This window comes from Micromys minutus, assembly GCF_963924665.1.
Source record: "Micromys minutus genome assembly, chromosome: 28".
In the NCBI taxonomy this organism is placed as follows: Eukaryota; Metazoa; Chordata; class Mammalia; order Rodentia; family Muridae; genus Micromys; species Micromys minutus.
The window spans coordinates 37,067,790-37,085,352 of record NC_137963.1 but is presented as its reverse complement, the minus strand read 5'-3'; the positions used below and the strand labels follow the sequence as shown (position 1 = coordinate 37,085,352).

The following is a 17,563-nucleotide window of genomic DNA, read 5'->3' as shown; positions in this document are numbered from 1 at the left end:
AACGCATTGCCCACAGTACTGGCCTTCTTCTGTCCCACAGCATGACACGGCATCCCAAGTACATCAGATTGGACAAAAAGTACCAGGTGCTCGGGGAAAAGCCGCCTCCTCAGGCTGAGTAAGTAGTGGCACATTGTTCTCCCCTGTGGAACCCGTTCCCTTGGTAAGAATCTTTTCCCATGGTGGAACTTTTCCCCTCTGCGAGAACCATTTCTCTCTGTGGTGTAGTGGTGAGTTTTTAGCTACGCCGCTTTATGCTCTTGGCGGGTAACACTTCCAGCTACCTGCCCAAGGAATCTTTGGATTCATGAATGAATGAAACATACATACATACATACACACACACACACACACACACACACACACACACATACACACACAAGCTTATTTTTCATATGCTGTCCTGCTCAATGGTTGGGCACTTCTAATCCTCCTCCGCTACTCCAGGCCCAGTTGTGGAAGTGGCCAGTGCCCACTTACCTGAAATCTCCATGGCTGGTTGGCTTTATCTCCTGCAGCTCCTATGTCCACCCACATCCCACTGCTTCAGGGCAATTTCTCCTTCTCCCCTCTGTGTCCTAGCCCAGTGTTTGAACACGCAGATTCCTAACTGAATCAAAACATTAGAACCAATCTCCAACATTGTGGAACACTTTCTCTCCGTGGAACCTTTTCCCTTTGTGAGAAGCCTTTCTCTCTGTGAGAACCCTTTCTCTCTGTGAGAACTCTTTCTTTCGGTGGAAACTTTCTCTTTTCTCTCTGTGAGAAGCCTTCCTCTCTGTGAGAGAAGCCTGTCCTCTGGAGGTGACAGTGGAGAAGAAGGAAAGATAAGTTTACATATCAAGGTCAGTTTATCTTAGCCTAATCCACGTGCTTGTTGAGACATTTTCACCAGAATGTTTACATTTTCTGAGCTCAGCATGTCATGATGCCAAGACCCTTTTGAGGTTTGAGGGCTTTGCTTGTTTATCCTGTTTTTATTTTTTGTTATACACCTTACCACGTCTGCTGCCTTCCTCTTTTGTTTAATCAGTACTTTAGTAATTAAAGCAAAAGCCAGTTTTCTTAATAGACTCCTTTTCAAGCCAATCCGAAGAATCTCAAGGTGAAGAAATCAGAAGCCTTTGAGAACACCAAGCTCCGGAGTGAAGCCTCACTCTTTCTCAGGGATCTTTAGAAACAGATTCTTGTTGGGCTTTGACCCCAGAAGAATCTTACTTCTAGAGCTGGAGAACTATGTGAGGATGTCTAACCCACCATGTGACTCAGGAGAGACCTCGGGTTGGCAGCTTGAGGTGTTTTCACCCCATGCGTGTGACATAGCATCACAGCAATCCTGACTCTGTCCCTTTAATCCTATGTCATTTTAATCTATAAAGAGGTGAACCCCCACCATGGTCAAAATACAGACCCATTCCATCCCCTGCCAACCTCTCCCTCTTATCATTCCTTTCTTCAGCACCCCAACACAGAGCAATCAGGAGTTTGCTTGATTTCCCCCCCTTGTAACTCTGACAGTTGGAGAAGATCACACAAGCAGACTTGCAGCATTTGGCTTTCTTGGTGACTGCCCTTGGTCCTGTCTTGATCTTGCTTTGCTACTATAATGGAATACCTAAGGCTGCTCAATATGAACATCGGAGATCTGTTTTTTACAGTTGGGAAGGTTGTGAAGTTCAGGGCAGAATTACCAGCATCAAGCCAGGGATGGAGTGGTTTTCCCTATAATCCTAGAGCCCTGGAGTTAACACATGAAAATCACAGGTTTGGGCTAACCTAGGCTTAATAGCAAAACCCTGTCTCTAAAAGAAGGAAAGGGCACATTATCCCTCTTGGGAATTAGAGGAAGAAGAGAGTATCAGAGGGCAGAGAAAGAGGCAGAAGAAGGAAGGAACTGAACATGTCTTCTCTCCAGGACCTCATTCCTGTGATAACTAACCCACACTCCCTGAGAGCAGAGCCTTTAGGACCTCAATGTTTCTCAACTGCATGGCCTTGGGGACTGCGTTCTTAACACATCACTTCATTTGTTTCTATTTGATGTGTGTGTGTGTGTGTGTGTGTGTGTGTGTGTGTGTGCCCTCTGTGTATGCAGATGCCTGTCAATGCCAGAAGAGGGTGACAGATCCTTGCAACAGGTGGTTGTGAGGCACCATGCTGTCCTCTGAGAACAAGTGCTTTTAACCACTGATGTCCATCCCTTCACCCACAGCCAGACAGTTCTATACCTGACTTAATGGCTTAATTTTCTTTTTCATCTCTTGGTGGCTACTAGGATTTTCACCTTTGTTTTCTCTTTAAATTCCAATAAAATTGTCCTTGAGTTAAAAACAAATTACACCAAACAGAAGAAGCAGTGTTAGAAATAAACACACATGGTAAATGTTTGGCCTCACTGGGGTACCAAGAAATAGCAGGAGACAAGCTCAATCTGTGTCTCACCGAAGAATGACCAACCAACCCAGGACTACAAGGAAGCAGCCAGCTTAGCAAGGGAAAGCAGGAGTCCTGCTCTGAGTCACCAACCATCCTTCTTCCAGAGACTCCACAAAGCCATCAGCAGAGGCTAATGGGAGCCATCGAAGCAAGCCATACTGCACGTCTGCGTGCCTTTCTCCCAAAGGGCTCATCCTCCCGCACAGACATTCCGTGCAGCCTGCATTGTGTGTGGTTGCTTGGAGCTGTGTTCAAGGCCAGCTTGGTCAGACCACAGGTTCCCCAGGGCAGGAGCAAAGATTAAAAGAAAAGAGAGACAGTTAGACAAAATCATAACATGACTTCAGCCAGTTCTGAGGCTGAAGCGAAGTCTTTCTTATTCAGTCCTCCTTTAAACCACTTTAATTACATGAAGAAAGACAACATTAGTTCTGAGTCAAAAAACAAGCAAGTCTGGGCCAGCTTCCTGAGTTTAGAGCCAGAGTCAGATTCCTGCCTCGACTATACTTCTAATTGTCCTGGTGACATCAAAATTCCTGCCCCCAAGTGTCCAGTGGTACCAAAAGGCTCTCCACAGAACTACTGTTGTAAAGTAAGCAGGAGCCCACGGGAGTACAAACACCCTGCTAGGCAGGAGAGAGCCTGAAAGAGTTTGTTTGGCCACAAGCACAAATACCTTCTCTGCATTGAGGCAAAGAGCCACACCCTCATTCGGCTGGAGAGATGTTCACGGCCTCGGGTCAGACTCATTCACCGTGGAGGGACTGCTCAGGGAAAGCAGCAGAGGACAGACATGATCTAGGAAGCAGGGAACTCGGACATGTGCCATCAGGCCCACGGCCACATGAGGCCACAAGGGATCCAGACCCAGCCACTGACAGAGTGTGACCCTGATGCCACCCTTTATAGGGTTCATCCACAAACCTAGGACCAGTCCCTGCCAGCCAGGATGAGTGGAATCTTCTCTCCGGAAGTTACTCAAGGTCACCCTTGCTAGTTGTTTGGTTGTTTGGGGCCCGGTTAGAGTCCTCTTTACCCATCATCTGACAGACCTCCCTTGGGAGGTCCCCTGGGAGACTAGAATGTTGGGAGACCTCCATCAGCCTTTGAGAAATATGTGAATGTTACTGAAAGAAGTTGATTGGTGGACCACCCTGTCACTCTCGAACAGGGAGGTCTCCTAAGGGTAAGATTCTGTTAGACTGGCAAAACAAGCTGCCTAAAAAAGGAAAACAAACAGCAAACAAAAAGAAAACCCAAAGCAACAACAAAAACCAAGCAGCACCTTAATCCTGATTTTGTAGGAATCCGATGAGCCTCGGGCTAAGCAAGCTCTCTCAGGGCTGCTCAGTTTGTGGCCCTGCTTACCCAGCCAGTGATTTTTGTGCCAATTAAAAACAAAACAGAAACCTCTGAAGTTACAAAACCCAAAGGATTGTAAACCACGGGGCATCCATATTCAATAATGTTCCTCGACCATTTAAATCCATAGCCCAATCCCGGGGGCGGAAAGCATTTGATAAGCAAACAGTGACTTTGTGAAATCCACGTGAAGCTAATTATGTTTGGCTTTAAGTAAAATTAACTGGAGGGAACACAGTGAAATGTTGGAGTTCATTTTCCCCTCCTTTCAGTACAGTTGCTTCTTTTAAAAGTATGATGAATAACTTTTGAAATGAAGGCCCACTGACCCAGGCACATGGATGCTCGGATCTGGCGATCAGTACTGAATCTGGGTGGCAGCCTCTGAGACTTGTCAGAGTCGTTGTAAAATGTTATGTGTCCCATGACCCCATGTCCTGAAGGCTTTGCTTCTCTATCTCACTTTTGAGTTGTGCTCATGGAGTGGGAATCTCGGCAGTCGGTAGAAACGGTGGCCGCTGAAGAGCGATCAGGGGAGGTGCCTGTCTTAGTGTTACCATCGCTGTGATTAAACACCATGACTAGCATCAGCCGGGGAGGACTTATTCACTCACAGTTTCAAACACCAGTTTGTCATTTAAAGCCTTGAGGGCAGGACCTTAAACAGGGCAGGAACCTGGAGGCAGGAGCTGATGCAGAGGCCATGGAGGAATGAATGCTTGTTTCTGGCTTGTTCCTGGCTTGTTCCTCCTGGCTTGCTTGGCCTGCTTTCTTATCAAACCCAGGACCACCAACCCAGGAATGGCAACACCCACAACAGGATGGGCCCTCCCCCATCTATCACTAATTAAGAAAATGCACCACCAACTCAGGACTGCCTGAAATGCCAGCCCCGGGAGATCTGACACCCTCTTCTGGATTCTGAAGGCACAGTTCAAATTGCACAAACCCACACACAGACCTACGTACAAACACCTAAAATTTAAAGACTAGAAGTAAAAGTTAGTCTTAAAAGATCTAATTAAACGTGGTAGGAAAAAAAATGCTTTTCAGACATCTTTTCTGGAAACTTGCAGCTCTGTTGTCTTTCGGCCCATTCTGTGAAGGAAGGAACACTGAATTATGGCTAAGAGCTCACAAGGCCTAGCACACCGAGTGGATGAAAAGGGAGAGAAATAAAACATGAGAGGGTCTGGAAAGGACGGCACAGGCATGCCTGCAGCCACATCGCAGGGAGGCATTTTCTTCGTTGAGGTTTGTTCCTCTCAGATGACTTTAGCTTGAGTCAAATTAACACGAAGCTATCCAGTCAAGTTCCCCCCAGAGGATGTTGTACTTATTGGCTTCCTGTTTGCAAACTTTTGATTTACCTTTATTAGTAGTATGAGAGAGCGGATGTGAATGTGGGCCCGTGTGTGTTGCTGTGTGTGTGTGTGTGTGTGTGTGTGTGTGTGTGAATCAGAGAACAACGTCCAGGAGTTGGTTCTTTCCTGCCTTCTTAGGCAGGGTCTCTCTTCTTGTTTCTGCTGTGTCCCATGCCAACTTTAGGGTGCTTCTCCAGCCTCTGCCTCTGTTGTCTCATCATAGGAATTCTGGGGTTGTAGCCTGGCGCTTCGTCTGGTTTTTGTTGCTGTTTGTTTTTGTTTTTGTTTGATCATGGGTCTGGGGCTTGCTTGGCAATCACCTTTACCTCGGAGCCATCTCTCTAGCTTTGTCTTACTATTCATAACCTCCCCCTCACTCTGTCTCTGTTACTCCATCTGTCTCTGCCCTCCCCCACCAATTGTTGTTTTTAAACAAGATTTCAGTAGTCCAAGCTGGCCTGCAACCCAAAGGTAGCCATGCTGACCTTGAACTCATCTTTGTCTCATACTCACGACTTGACCTCCTGCTGGGATTATAGGTGTGTGTTCTCTATCTCGGGCAACTTGTTCTTTTCTCAAAGAGGGCAGGGGGCCAACCAGTGCGGGGATCACCAGGGCCTCTGATGAATAGTCCTCCTGTCTTGGTCAGGGTTTTACTGACATGAACAGGTACCAGGACCAAAGCAACTCTTACAAAGACATTTTATTGGGGCTGGCTTACAGGTCCAGAGGTTCAGTCCATCATCATCAAGGCGGGAGCATGGCAGCATCCAGGCAGGCATGGTGCAGAAGGAGCAGCATCTTGCTCCAAAGGCAAACAGGAGAAGACTGGCTCCCAGGCAGCTAGGAAGAAGGTTCAAAGTCCATCCCCACAGTGACACACCAACAAGCTCACGCCTCCTAAAATGCCACTTCCTGGGCCAAGCACATTCACACCACCGAAATGTCACAGTCTACATCCAGGATTAGAACTCAGGCATACTAAAACGCTACCACCAAGTTGATTTGTGCAGACAGGCAGGGAACTGTGTGGTCGAGACGGCTGCACTGAGGAGGCACCAAGGGCAAAGCATGTTCATGTTCACAGAAGCAAGAGGAAAACGTTTCATTAGCTCCCGTGCAAAGTCCCCATTTAGAGGTCCATTAGCTGTTTCTGATCAGTTAAGGTCAATGATTAGTTTGGGTTTCTGATCAGTTCCATTTTTGTTGCCATCCATTCATTCTGAACTCACACAGGAAACTCAGGTAACAGACATATGTTCGTCTTATAATCCCCCAATCAGAGTTTTAAGTACTTGGTACATTTTATAGTTTGATGGAAAAGACAGAGGATTAATCAGTCAGCCAAAGCAATCAATCTCCAAAACACCAGTCAGGGTGCATCAGAGGAGCCGAGTACCAGGACCAGGCAGAGCCAGGATCTGAGGAAAATGATAAATGAGACCAAGAAGTTCCGCAGCTTTTTTTTGTTTGTTTTGTTTTGTTTTGTTTTGTTTTGTTTTTGGATTGGGCTGTTCAAAGGGCAAGGTCCTTGGACAGTATTTCATAGTTACTATGGACGACAGGACTAGAAATGAACACTCAAAATACTCAGTTGCTTGGTTTTGTCTACTGTGGTGCATCTGGAAGAGGTGACTCACAGGTCTGCCTTGGTGGTGTTGCAGGGACTTTAAAAGCATCATCTTGAATCTCCTGTGGGAGAGCAACGAGCACCTGCTGGTCGTAGTGGAGGTGAGAGCCACTGCCCTGGGGCCCTTGCCTACCCTGCAAGCCCCTCCCCCCCAGCACCCCAGATATAGTGGGGCATGGGGAGCCAGGTGGGGCTTGGGAGCATCGTGCATGCTGTCCTGCTCTGGTATTTCCCAGAGTACATCCATTCCTCCTGCCTGCCTCTCGAAGGCTGGGTTCTGCCAGGCAGGGCTCATCTGTCTTTATGGTCCACATCCTGTGGCTTTCTAGCAAACACACAGCCTTGTTCCAGTTTGAGAAGCTATGAACTCGGGTCTCTAGGGTTAAATAGGGGTTTGCCATCCACTCATTCAAGAATTCAACATGATCTGTCTGTAGCCATGCTAGGTGGGTCTGGGATGCAGAGAAGGTCACGTGGACAGAGGTGGGGTACATGTAAAGGCTCAGGGGTGTGGATCAGGATAGACCCATACATGGCCACCTCTCTCTGGCAGGATTTTTACCGTAAAGAGAAACGCCCAGTCACCAGACCTGAATGCATGTATGAAAACTTTGACCAGTGCGCTGACCACATCAGCAAGAGGATTCTAGAATATCAACATCAGGCGGATGAGTACCACAACTCCTGCCTTCTGGGTAAGTGCAATTGTGCTGGGAGGCCAGCAGATGGAGCACTGGAGCAGTTACAACAGGGAACCAGGGGTGGGCCTCAGCCAGAGGAACAGCCCAGCAAAAAGCTAGTCTCTTGGAGTTAAGAGAAAGCAACTGTTAACTTCAATTGGGTTAAAAAAAAAAAAAAAAAAAAAAAGTAAAGGCTCATTGCTTTTTCAGGAACATAGTTGGTTTTCCCCTTAGTTTCCGTTCACCCATGAAGTGTACGTTCAATAACTTTCAGTTCATTTCCAGAGTCGGAGAACCGCCACCACTGTCAATGTTAACTTCCATCTGCCTGTCCCCTCCTAGACCCAAGTAGCTAACATCTGCTGTCTATAATTCAGTGGAAACGGATTCCCGTGGCTCCTTTCGACTGTCTTCCTTAGTATGTTGGGGAAAGGGGATTAGGAAGTACCCAGATCTGAGGCCAAAGGCTTCCCTTTGTTCTAGCAGCCCACGCCCTCCCCGCCCTTCCCGTACCCTACTGAGGAGATATAGAGTAAAAGAGTTTGGTGTAAAGTATGGCATTGGGGCCATAAAACCTTTCAAAGTGGTTGTAAAATAGACACACAAAAGCCAGAAATCAAATGAGAACAGGGGCAATGAAGAACAGAGCAGAGACCATGGACCCCGGAGCCTCCCCTTTTATAGTCAGGACATTAGGAATAGGACACATGCCAAGACCACCACTGTGGGACGTTCCACGGAAGCTGCAGAGTAAAGCAGTTGTAACTCAAGCCTCTCACTCAGGCCGGTATCCCACGACTTGCCCGCCCCACCAACTAGACGCAAACAACTCAGTAGAAACCTTGGTAATAATGGACAATGAAAGCAAGAGACAAAAAGCTTCACAGGCACCCAAAGCAGAGGTTTAGCCCTGATGTGTTTTCTAAACCCAATTCACAGTTACTGACATGCAAATTCTGTTTTATGCAGAATTATTCAAAAAGATCTGAAAAGGATCCAGCTTTAAGCCACCATTCTCTGCCAGTGTCCAGAACTTGCTTAAGGCCGAGACATCCTCTCTAGAGAAACTGCCTTTGTCTCAGCCCTCAGACTCCCACAGATGAAGTTTCCAAAGTTCTCTCTGTGGTTGCAAAGCACTTGAAGCCAAAGGCACAGAATGAAAATGGCAAAGACCTCAGACACCAAAGGAGCACCAGGCAGGGTTTCAAAGTCAAGGCTAGCCTGGGCTACACAGAAAGACAGGAAGAATGAAGGGAGGATTTGAAAAGAAGTGGAAGGAGAGAGGAAGTGAGAGAGGCCAGGAGTAAAACGGCGAGTATACAAAATGATGTGCTTGTAGCGAGATGAAAGAGAACATTGGAAACGCAAGGAGGAAGAAGGTATTACAGAAATGACCGATTGGTTATCAGAGAACCTCTAGAAAGAAAATATCAACGCTGACAACTTAGAGTGATGAATGGGTGCTCACATAGCTGAATGTGTTATTGGGGAGCTGGAAGGCTATCCGAAGGAACTACCCAGCAAGACAAGGAGACGAGGGCCCGAGGTGTAAAGGGATAGGCATGAGAGAGTAGGTCTCAGCACATGACCTCTGGAAGTACCAGAGGAGGAGACAAGGTCAAGGCAGTCCCTGAAGAGGTCATAGATGGGAACTAGCTCATGATGGGGCAAACAACATTTTAAGCACACTGAGAATCCCCCTGAATCTGTTTAACCATCATTTCCTGTCTTGGTCTGGCTGCAGATGGCCACTGGGTGGAATAGCTCTTGTCACACCAGAGACCAGTATTCTCCCTTTGTTGGAGATGTGGCTGAACAACTTCCACCTCCTCCGCCCATTCCTGATACCCTACCCTCGGTTCCTGCAGAATTACGCTCCCAGGTGAGGAGGTTTGAGGAGCTGCTGCCCCAGGTGTGCTGGCTGGTCACGGAGAACTTCAAGGAACAACACTGGAGCAAGTTTTGCTCATCCATGAAGGAGGTCCGGGAGCAGTTTGAGCAGCAGCAGGCACAGCTAGAGAAGGAGAAGGTGACTGTCACAGGGCCAGGAGTGCAGGGGATTGAGGACGGAGGCAGGTCATGAGCAAGGCTGCTGGGGACCGGGGATACTGGCAAGTCGGTAACGAAGCCAACACTTGTTGGCAGAAGGCACTCCTGAAACTCTAGGCTGTATTTGAAATCTTTGCTAGGGCCTTGGTCATTGAGATGAACAACAGTTTGACAGTGTTCCTTGGTGCTGTGGGATGCGATTGGCGCTGATTTTATTGGACTAAAGGCCCAGACTGTGCTGGAGCAGGTGTTTGGCTCACCTTCTCGCCAACCCTCTGAGTACCAACCACACTCCTTCCTTCCCACACTCGGATGACACACAGGACCTACCTGTCTGCATGTGGCCTTAACTGACTGAATTCCAGTCTGGGCGGGCATCTCTGCTCATTTCTGCCTTGTTTGATTGAAGGATAAAAATTCTCAGAACCTCCATCCAAACCTTGGCCACCCCACAAACGCCAGTCAAATGGAGTCACTACAAATCACGGAGGAGCTGAGGCAGCAGGAGCTGAACCAGATGATTTGCATGAACCATGAAAAGATGGAGGTGAGGTTGCTGTTAGGTCTCCACCCTGGGTGCTCGGGGGCCATACTGCCCCTCGGAGAGCTGGGCCCGATGGTTGGTACCTGATCGTCTGTCCGAGACAGGGTCCTGGCTGTCCTAGAACTCAGAGTGCCTCCCAAGTGCTAGGATGGAAGGTGAGGACCACCACACCTGGCCACACTTTGATTTTTAAATTAGTCACAAAGACTAGTTAAGACCATTTTCCTCAAGATACATACCTCCTTTTATTTTCTGTTTGGTGAATTGTCTGTGTTTGTACCTTGTCCATTTCTGAAGTGTTCAGGTATGTGTGTGTGTGTGTGTGTGTGTGTGTGTGTGTATGTGCGCATGCGTGTGTGTATGTTAGGGGGATGTACATGTGAACACATGCGTGTCCATATGGAAGGCTGATGTCAGTTTAGAGTATTGTTCCTCAGGACCACTCACCCTGTTTTATGAGACAAGGTCTCTCACTAAACCTGGAACTCACCACATAGGTTAGGCCAGCTGGCCAGAGAGCCTCAGGAGGCCCTGTCTCTGTTCCCTCAGTGCTAGGATTTATAGCACATCCCATCACACCCAGCTCTCCTTATGGAAATTGAACTCAGGCTTCATGCTTTGATGGTGAGTACTTAACCCACTGGGACATTTCTCCAGTTCCTCCGAACCCTTTCTTAGTCTCAAACCAGACCAGATGTTGGGAGAGATCTCTGGGCTCCAAGGACCAGGTGCTAGCTAACCCCAGTGCATCTGTTCACATGACGTCAGGGTTTCCTCACTAGTTGGATCTCCCCAGAGCCGTTCTGCCCTCTTCCTGCTAGCCTGGTAGTGGTTTGTCTCTGAAGTTCATTTCACCCTGTTTCTTCCAGGAATTTGCCAAGAAGTATGCCCGCTTCTTCATAGCAAATTTGGCCTCCTTCACAGAGAGGTTCCTGATACAATTGGATGAAGTGATCACCGCTGATGACATACAGGTTCCGCGTAAGTGGTGTACCAGCCTCGTGCTGAGGCCCTGGGGGGGGGGCACAGGGTATGGGGTGGCTGGGGCTTAGGGGTGTCTGCCGTCCCTCGGTCAAGGTGAGAACACTTTCTTCAGTGAGAGGTGGTGTGGCGCCAGAATGATGTACAATAACCGTACTTACAGTATATACCAAGCCAAAGTATCAAAGTAAGCAGCAGGCTGCAGATAGTTCAATAGACAGATAACAAAGCATCATCACACAGAGCACAGAACATCTGGTTTGGGACGTTCCATTGAGGCACTCCTCTGGAGCTACTGATTAGATGATCCTGGACAGAGCAGGGGTCCCCTGAACTGAGGCTTCTATTATCAAACTTGGGGGTTACAACCTGTGCCCCAAGTCAGATCTGGCTTCCTGCGTCCTCAATAAGCCACTAAACCTAAAGTGGGAAGCAGAAGGAGGAGATTTACTCAGAAAAGGGACAAAGAGATCCTGCAAAACCCCCAAATCCGTCTTTGGGTCCTGAAGTGAGGTTGAAGTTTAAATAAAAGGTCAATATGTGTACCTCTCTGCACGCTGGGTGAAAGTGGACTCCCACCCACCACTGACCATCACTGTCTGCTTCGGTGGTCTAAGTTCTCAGGACTGTGCAAAATCTCTGTCCAGGAGACAAGTTTTCCTCTGGTGGAGGCCTCTTCTTTCTCCCAGCATGAGATTTCTAGAAAGTTCCCACTTTTCGGAGTCCATTGTTTTGGCAGGCTGAGAGACACGCTGGGAGGCACAGAGACTGTCTAGAAGCTCTCTCCTTCTACCGGGCCAGTTCCAGCACCAACTATAAAACCACAGCAGCAGATAGAGGCCAATCATATGCTTGCAACACCCAGCCCGACCATCCAGGAAATCTGAAGCCATGGGCAGGGGTTCCCCCACTGAGGCGTTTCCCCTTGGACGGGGACACTCTGACTTCTCTTTGTCACTGTGGATGCTTTCACACGTTAGAGCAAACAGTGCTTACGTCTGTTGGCCGTAGTAGGGACTCCAGCTGTTTTCAGGGACATCCTTCTTGTGCTCCTCCTTCCACGCCACAGAGTTAGGAGCAGAGGGCAGTCTATTCCCTTGTGGCCTTCGAGGACTCTTCGAGACAAACGTGCTTGGGTCTGAAAGTGGAGGAGGGGTGAGCGGGCTGCTTCCAGGGCCAGCTTCTTAGTGAGCTCAAAGACCACGTGACAGTTTACTAATTCAATGTGCATCACAAGCGGGGCGATTGATATTTACTTATTTTCATCAAAGACAGTGTTCGGACCCAACAAGAAAATGCCAGCCGAATCAAAGAGTAAACATCAAATCAAAGTCCAGGCAGGGAATATCTTCATATTCTTAGGGGCGAGGGCACCATTCCTGAATAATCAGAGGACATAAAGGAAATGGTGGTACTTCTGTGGGCCGAAATTAAAATGGGGGAGGGGGTTCAATATGGAAAGAAACAAAAATAAATCTAGAGTGTTCCCCCTCACAAAGAGAAAGACTGGCTATCCCTGGGGTGCACAGACCCCTCACAGGTCAGTCTTAAAAGCAGACAAGACCCCAACACTCGTGTTTCCCAAAGAAGCAGTTCCTGTGGCCATGACAGCACACTGAGCCAACCCTCACCGACAAGGAAGCACACGGGAGCACGTGGCCGAGCTAGAGCTGCACCTCCAGAGCCCACCAGAGCCCCCTGTGCTTGAAGGCACTCTTGAAATATACATTAGTCCATGAGCTCATCCTGCCTCGACTTCCCAGTGGCTCGGATCAGAAGCACGTGTCCACTGAGCTTCTCGGTTTCAGTTTGGTCACTCTGGAGCCTGGCGAAGATGTCAGGGATCAGAGGCCCCTCACTGGAAAGACAGACAGATAGGCTGCCAGACGGACAGTCGGGCAGTGGGAGGTGTGCATTGCCAGCTGCTCTCTTGAAGAGCGCTGCACTCTGCACTCGGGGCCCCGCTCTCCTTACCAGGGAAGCAAGCCAGAGTTGGGTCCCCAGGCGAGACACCGGGTGAGCAGCCTTGACAGTTCTTTCCACTGTCAGGTCCCTGCTTCTCCGTCTGTGCGGTCACAGCCAATAACACACCTCTTTCCTGTCAGGGATGGAGCCCCAAAAGCAGAAAGTGTCAATCCTCATACGGAGGAAGCTTGCCATGCTCTCCCTAGAGGATGAGAGCGAGAAGCCCCTGATTGAACGCGGGAGCAGGTGAGACTCCAGGGGCAGTGTGAACGGCTGTGTCCACTGAGTATGGGCAGGGGTGTGGGGAGGGACTCAGGCCCTGAACTCAGACAGACTTAATAGTCCTGGGAAGAATCTGGTGCCCAGCCCTCAGTTTCCATCTCTGAAATGGGTGGGGCTGTTCGAAGGGAAAGGTGAGGTCGCCCAGCACATACTGGGAATTCCGGCGCTATGCTCACGTGAGAAGCACCCCAGTGGCCTACAAAGAAAAGGAATCCTGTCCAGAGGGGACGTACATTCCCGAGCTGCTGCCAGCACTGTGAACCACTCCAGCTGTCTGTCCAGTTGCCAAAGTGCCTGTGCCCTGGGTTTGTGGGCAGTGCCTCTCCCAGCTGTACTCTCCCATAGCATAATAGGAAAAACGGTCCAGGAGTTCATGACTGCTGCCTACACGGCAAATGGTGAGGAAACCAAGGCCCAGAAAAAGGGAAGAAGCTTGGCTGTGGCATTTCCCTTTCTCATACTGCAGGCCCCATGGCTATACACACTGTTAGGTCATCACGAAAACAGGAAACAGAACATAACGGACCCAACAGGAAAAGCTCAGCGGGGCCTTTAAGAAAGCCACATCAATCCATACTATTGGCTGAGTTTCAAGCTGTGCCCGGGGGCCGCTAACAGAAGATGAAGCCAAACACTGTTTGTCTGTAGGAAGTGGCCAGGAATCAAGCCCAACGAAATCACCATTCAAAACAAGATACTGACTCGGAGGACACCTTCAGTAGTCACCAATAAGACCACCCTGGGACACTTGGCCGCCGTAGAAGCCCGAGATGCTGTTTACCTGGTGAGTTGGGGTCAAATGCTGTATGTCAGGGGGGAGCTAAGCAACTCAGATTGGCTGCCCTGGGAAGGAGGAAGCTATATCCACTGGGTACCCCAACACCTGGCCGGCCCATGGAGAAACAGTGTGTGCCAGCATTACCCAGAGCTGCAGGTCTCAACTCTTCTATAGACTCAAGGACACATGCCAAGGGTCACGTCCATCCCAGCACCAGTTTGATGACTAAGCTCTGAACCCTGTTTTATACCCAGCTGACATACCTCAGCTAGTAGTCATGAAAAAAGACTTCTGCAGAGGGACAGGAGAGTTGGGCACAAGACAAACAGGCATAGCAATGCCCAAAGCTGCAGGGGGACACTGGGGTGCAATGGCAGGGGACATCCACAGCCTTCAGGTGCTAACCAGTACCTCCTATTATTGACGTGAGGTCTACCGCACTGAGGGACGTAGGATCTCTCCCATTTCCCTAACAAGGGCAACAACAGCTGAAGACACCTGCCTTTCCACACCACTCCAGAATGGCAGGGCCGGGATTTGATCCTACTGACAGATTGTGGGACTGACCTGATAAGGCTTCACCCAAATGCCACCTGAACTATCTCCCAGCTCAGAAGATATACAGATCCTTGGTCCTGGTGCCCACAGAGAAACCCAGTCTTTTTTTTTTAATTAGATACTCTCTGTATTTACATTTGAAATGTTGTACCCTCCCCCCACCCTGCTCCCATCCCCCCTCCCCCTCCACTTGTCTCCACAAAGGTGCAACCTCTCCTAATCACCCCCTCCACTTCAGTGCCTTGGCATTCCCCCACGCTGGGAAAACGTACCCTCACCGGACCAAAGGCCTCTTCTCTCATTGATGCTAAACACTGCCATCCTCTGTTACATATGCACCTGGAGCCATGGGTCTCTCCATGTGTGCTCATTGGTTGGTGTTTTAGTTCATGGGAGTTATGGAGAGTTTGGTTGGTTGATAATGTTGTTCTTCCCATGCAGTTACAACCCCTTTCAGCTCCCTCAGTACTTTCTTTAGCACCTTCATTGGAGTCTCCGTGTTCAGTCCAGTGGTTAGCTGCAAGCATCCTCAACTGTATCTATATGACTCTGGTAGAGTCCCTGAGAAGGCATCCCTATCTGGTTCCTGCCAGTAAATACTTCTTGGCATCAGCAATAGTGTTTGGGTTTGGTGGCTGCATATGGGGTGGATCCCAAGGTGAGGCAGTCTCTGAATGATCTTTTCTTCAATCCCTACTCCTCTATTAGACCTTGTATTTCCTCCCGTGAATGTTTTGTTCTCCCTTCTGAGAAGGACTGAGGCATCCACATTCTGACCTTCCTTCTTTTTAAGTATCATAAGGTCTGTGAATTGTTTCTTGGGTATTCAGAGCTTTCTGGGGCTAGTATCCACTTATCAGTGAGTACATACCATGAGTGTTCTTTTACAACTGGGTTACCTCACTCAGGATAATAGTCTCTAGTTCCATCTATTTGCCTAGGAATTTCATAAAGTTGTTGTTTCTAAGTAGTACTCCATTGTGTAAATGTACCACATTTTCTGTATCCATTCTTCTGTTGAAGGACATCTGGGTTCTTTCTAGCTTGTGGCTATTATTAATAAGGCTGCTATGAACATTGTGGAGCTTTGTGTGCTTGCTATATATTGGAGCGTCTTTTGGGCAAATGCTTAGGAATAGCATAGCTGGGTCTTCAGGTAGTACTATGTCCAATTAGTCCAATTATCTGGGGAACCACCAGACTGATTTCTAAAGTGGTCGTACCAGCCTACAACCCCACCAACAATGGAGGAGTGTTCCTCTTTCTCCATATCCTTACCAGCATCTGCTGTCATCTGAGTTTTTTTTTTTTTTTTTTTTTATCTTAGCCATTCTGACTGGTATGAAGTGGAATCTCAGGGTTGGTTTGATTTGCATTTCCCTGATAACTAGGGATGTTGAACATTTCTTAAGGGGCTTCTCAACCATTCGGTATTCCTCCATTAAGAATTCTTTGTTTAGCTCTGTACCCTATTTCTTAATAGGATTGTTTGATTCTCTGGAGTCTAATTTCTTGAGTTCCTTGTATATATTTTATATTAGCCCTTTATCAGTTGTAGGATTAGTAAAGATCCTTTCCCAATCTGTTGGCTGCCATTTTGTCCTCTTGACAGTGCCCTTAGCCTTACAGAAACTTTGCAATTTCATGAGGTCCCATTTGTTGATTCTTGATCTTAGAGCATAAGCCACTGATGCTCTGTTCAGGAAAATTTCCCCTGTGCCTATGTGTTCTAAGCTCTTCCCCACTTTCTCTTCTAATAGTTTCAGTGTACCTGGTTTTATGTAGAGGTCTTTGAGCTTTGTACAAGGAAATAAAAGTGGATCGATTTTCATTCTTCTGCATGCTGACTGCCAGTTGAACCAACACCATTTGTTGAAGAGGCTGTCCTTTTTCCATTGAATGTTTTTAGCGCCTTTGTCAAAGTCTTACCCACTGGTCCCCAGGGAAAGCCTGAAGTGCCTAGTGTTGGTGTATCTCTAGGTGTTTCTCCAGGCCCCAGGCAGAGGAAAAGACTCTACCTGCTGAGTTCAGTGAAGGGTGGAGACCCAGGAACCCATATGGTAGTTCTACTGCAGGACAATGGTCAGAATGCTCAGGTCCCAGAACCAGAGACACAGGGGTCTCTGGTCCTGCTCAACTTCTCCTGAGCTGGGTGAGCATAAGTCACAGCCTTCCCATTGTAAGGTAAGAGGATAACCTCACCTGTGTGAAGCTTGTAGGGTGACTTCCTGAGGAACTTGTAGGTCTAGGGTGTTCCTGAGGGCCAGGGGTCTGTGCTTTCTGTGGGCCCCAGAGCTCAGAGCTCCCAAGTATGTGAGGGCAAGAGTCCCCAAGCTTTTCATTTGCTTCCCTGCAGAAATACTTGGCACTGTTTGACAAAGAACTGAAGAGCATCCAGGACCACTTCAGGACCCTGCTGTTGGAGTCCTGGCGCTGGAAGGAAAGCTGGAAGCGCTCCCTTAGCACCATCCAGAACCTATACTCGACCCAACCTTATCTGAACCTCAAATAAAGTCCTTATTTCTCTCCCCTGCTCATCTCTCTACAACTTTCTATCCCACACCCCGTGGTTCTATCAGAGGTGAGGATACTTTGAGTTTTCTGATGGCTCAGAATCAGACCATGGGCCCTGTCCAGCCTAAGTGGTAAGCATGTTCCCGATGAACTGGTCCTTGTGTAACCACTGAGCGGTTAGTGGTCCACTAATGTAATATGGTAAGGTCAGTGGGAGGCTACCCCTGTCTCTATGGGCATGAACTATATGAGCACATGGCTGTGCCCTAGAGAACAGACATTTGTTTCACTCGGAGCTGATGGCTGCAAGTCCGATACCAGCATGCCAATACAGACCAGCTTTCCTAAGGTCTGGCTCCAAGGCTTTAGAGCACCACCTTCTTGCTGTTATTTCTCACAGGACTGAAAGGGTGAGGAGAG

General features: G+C 48.4%; 1 protein-coding gene across 1 annotated transcript in view; it reads left to right on the top strand.

Annotated features, from left to right (window-relative positions):
* Nucleotides 1–17,141, top strand: part of CCDC180 (coiled-coil domain containing 180) — a gene marked incomplete at its 3' end in the record, with an annotated part of 58,185 nt that extends 41,044 nt beyond the window's left edge. The window contains exons 29-37 of the mRNA XM_080940344.1: nucleotides 41–118; nucleotides 6,827–6,893; nucleotides 7,346–7,487; nucleotides 9,341–9,501; nucleotides 9,931–10,068; nucleotides 10,935–11,046; nucleotides 13,152–13,257; nucleotides 13,942–14,077; nucleotides 16,986–17,141. Coding sequence (XP_080796470.1) covers nucleotides 41–118; nucleotides 6,827–6,893; nucleotides 7,346–7,487; nucleotides 9,341–9,501; nucleotides 9,931–10,068; nucleotides 10,935–11,046; nucleotides 13,152–13,257; nucleotides 13,942–14,077; nucleotides 16,986–17,141 — 1,096 coding nt within the window. The remainder of the gene's footprint in view (nucleotides 1–40; nucleotides 119–6,826; nucleotides 6,894–7,345; nucleotides 7,488–9,340; nucleotides 9,502–9,930; nucleotides 10,069–10,934; nucleotides 11,047–13,151; nucleotides 13,258–13,941; nucleotides 14,078–16,985) is intronic.
* Nucleotides 17,142–17,563: the final 422 nt, after the last annotated feature.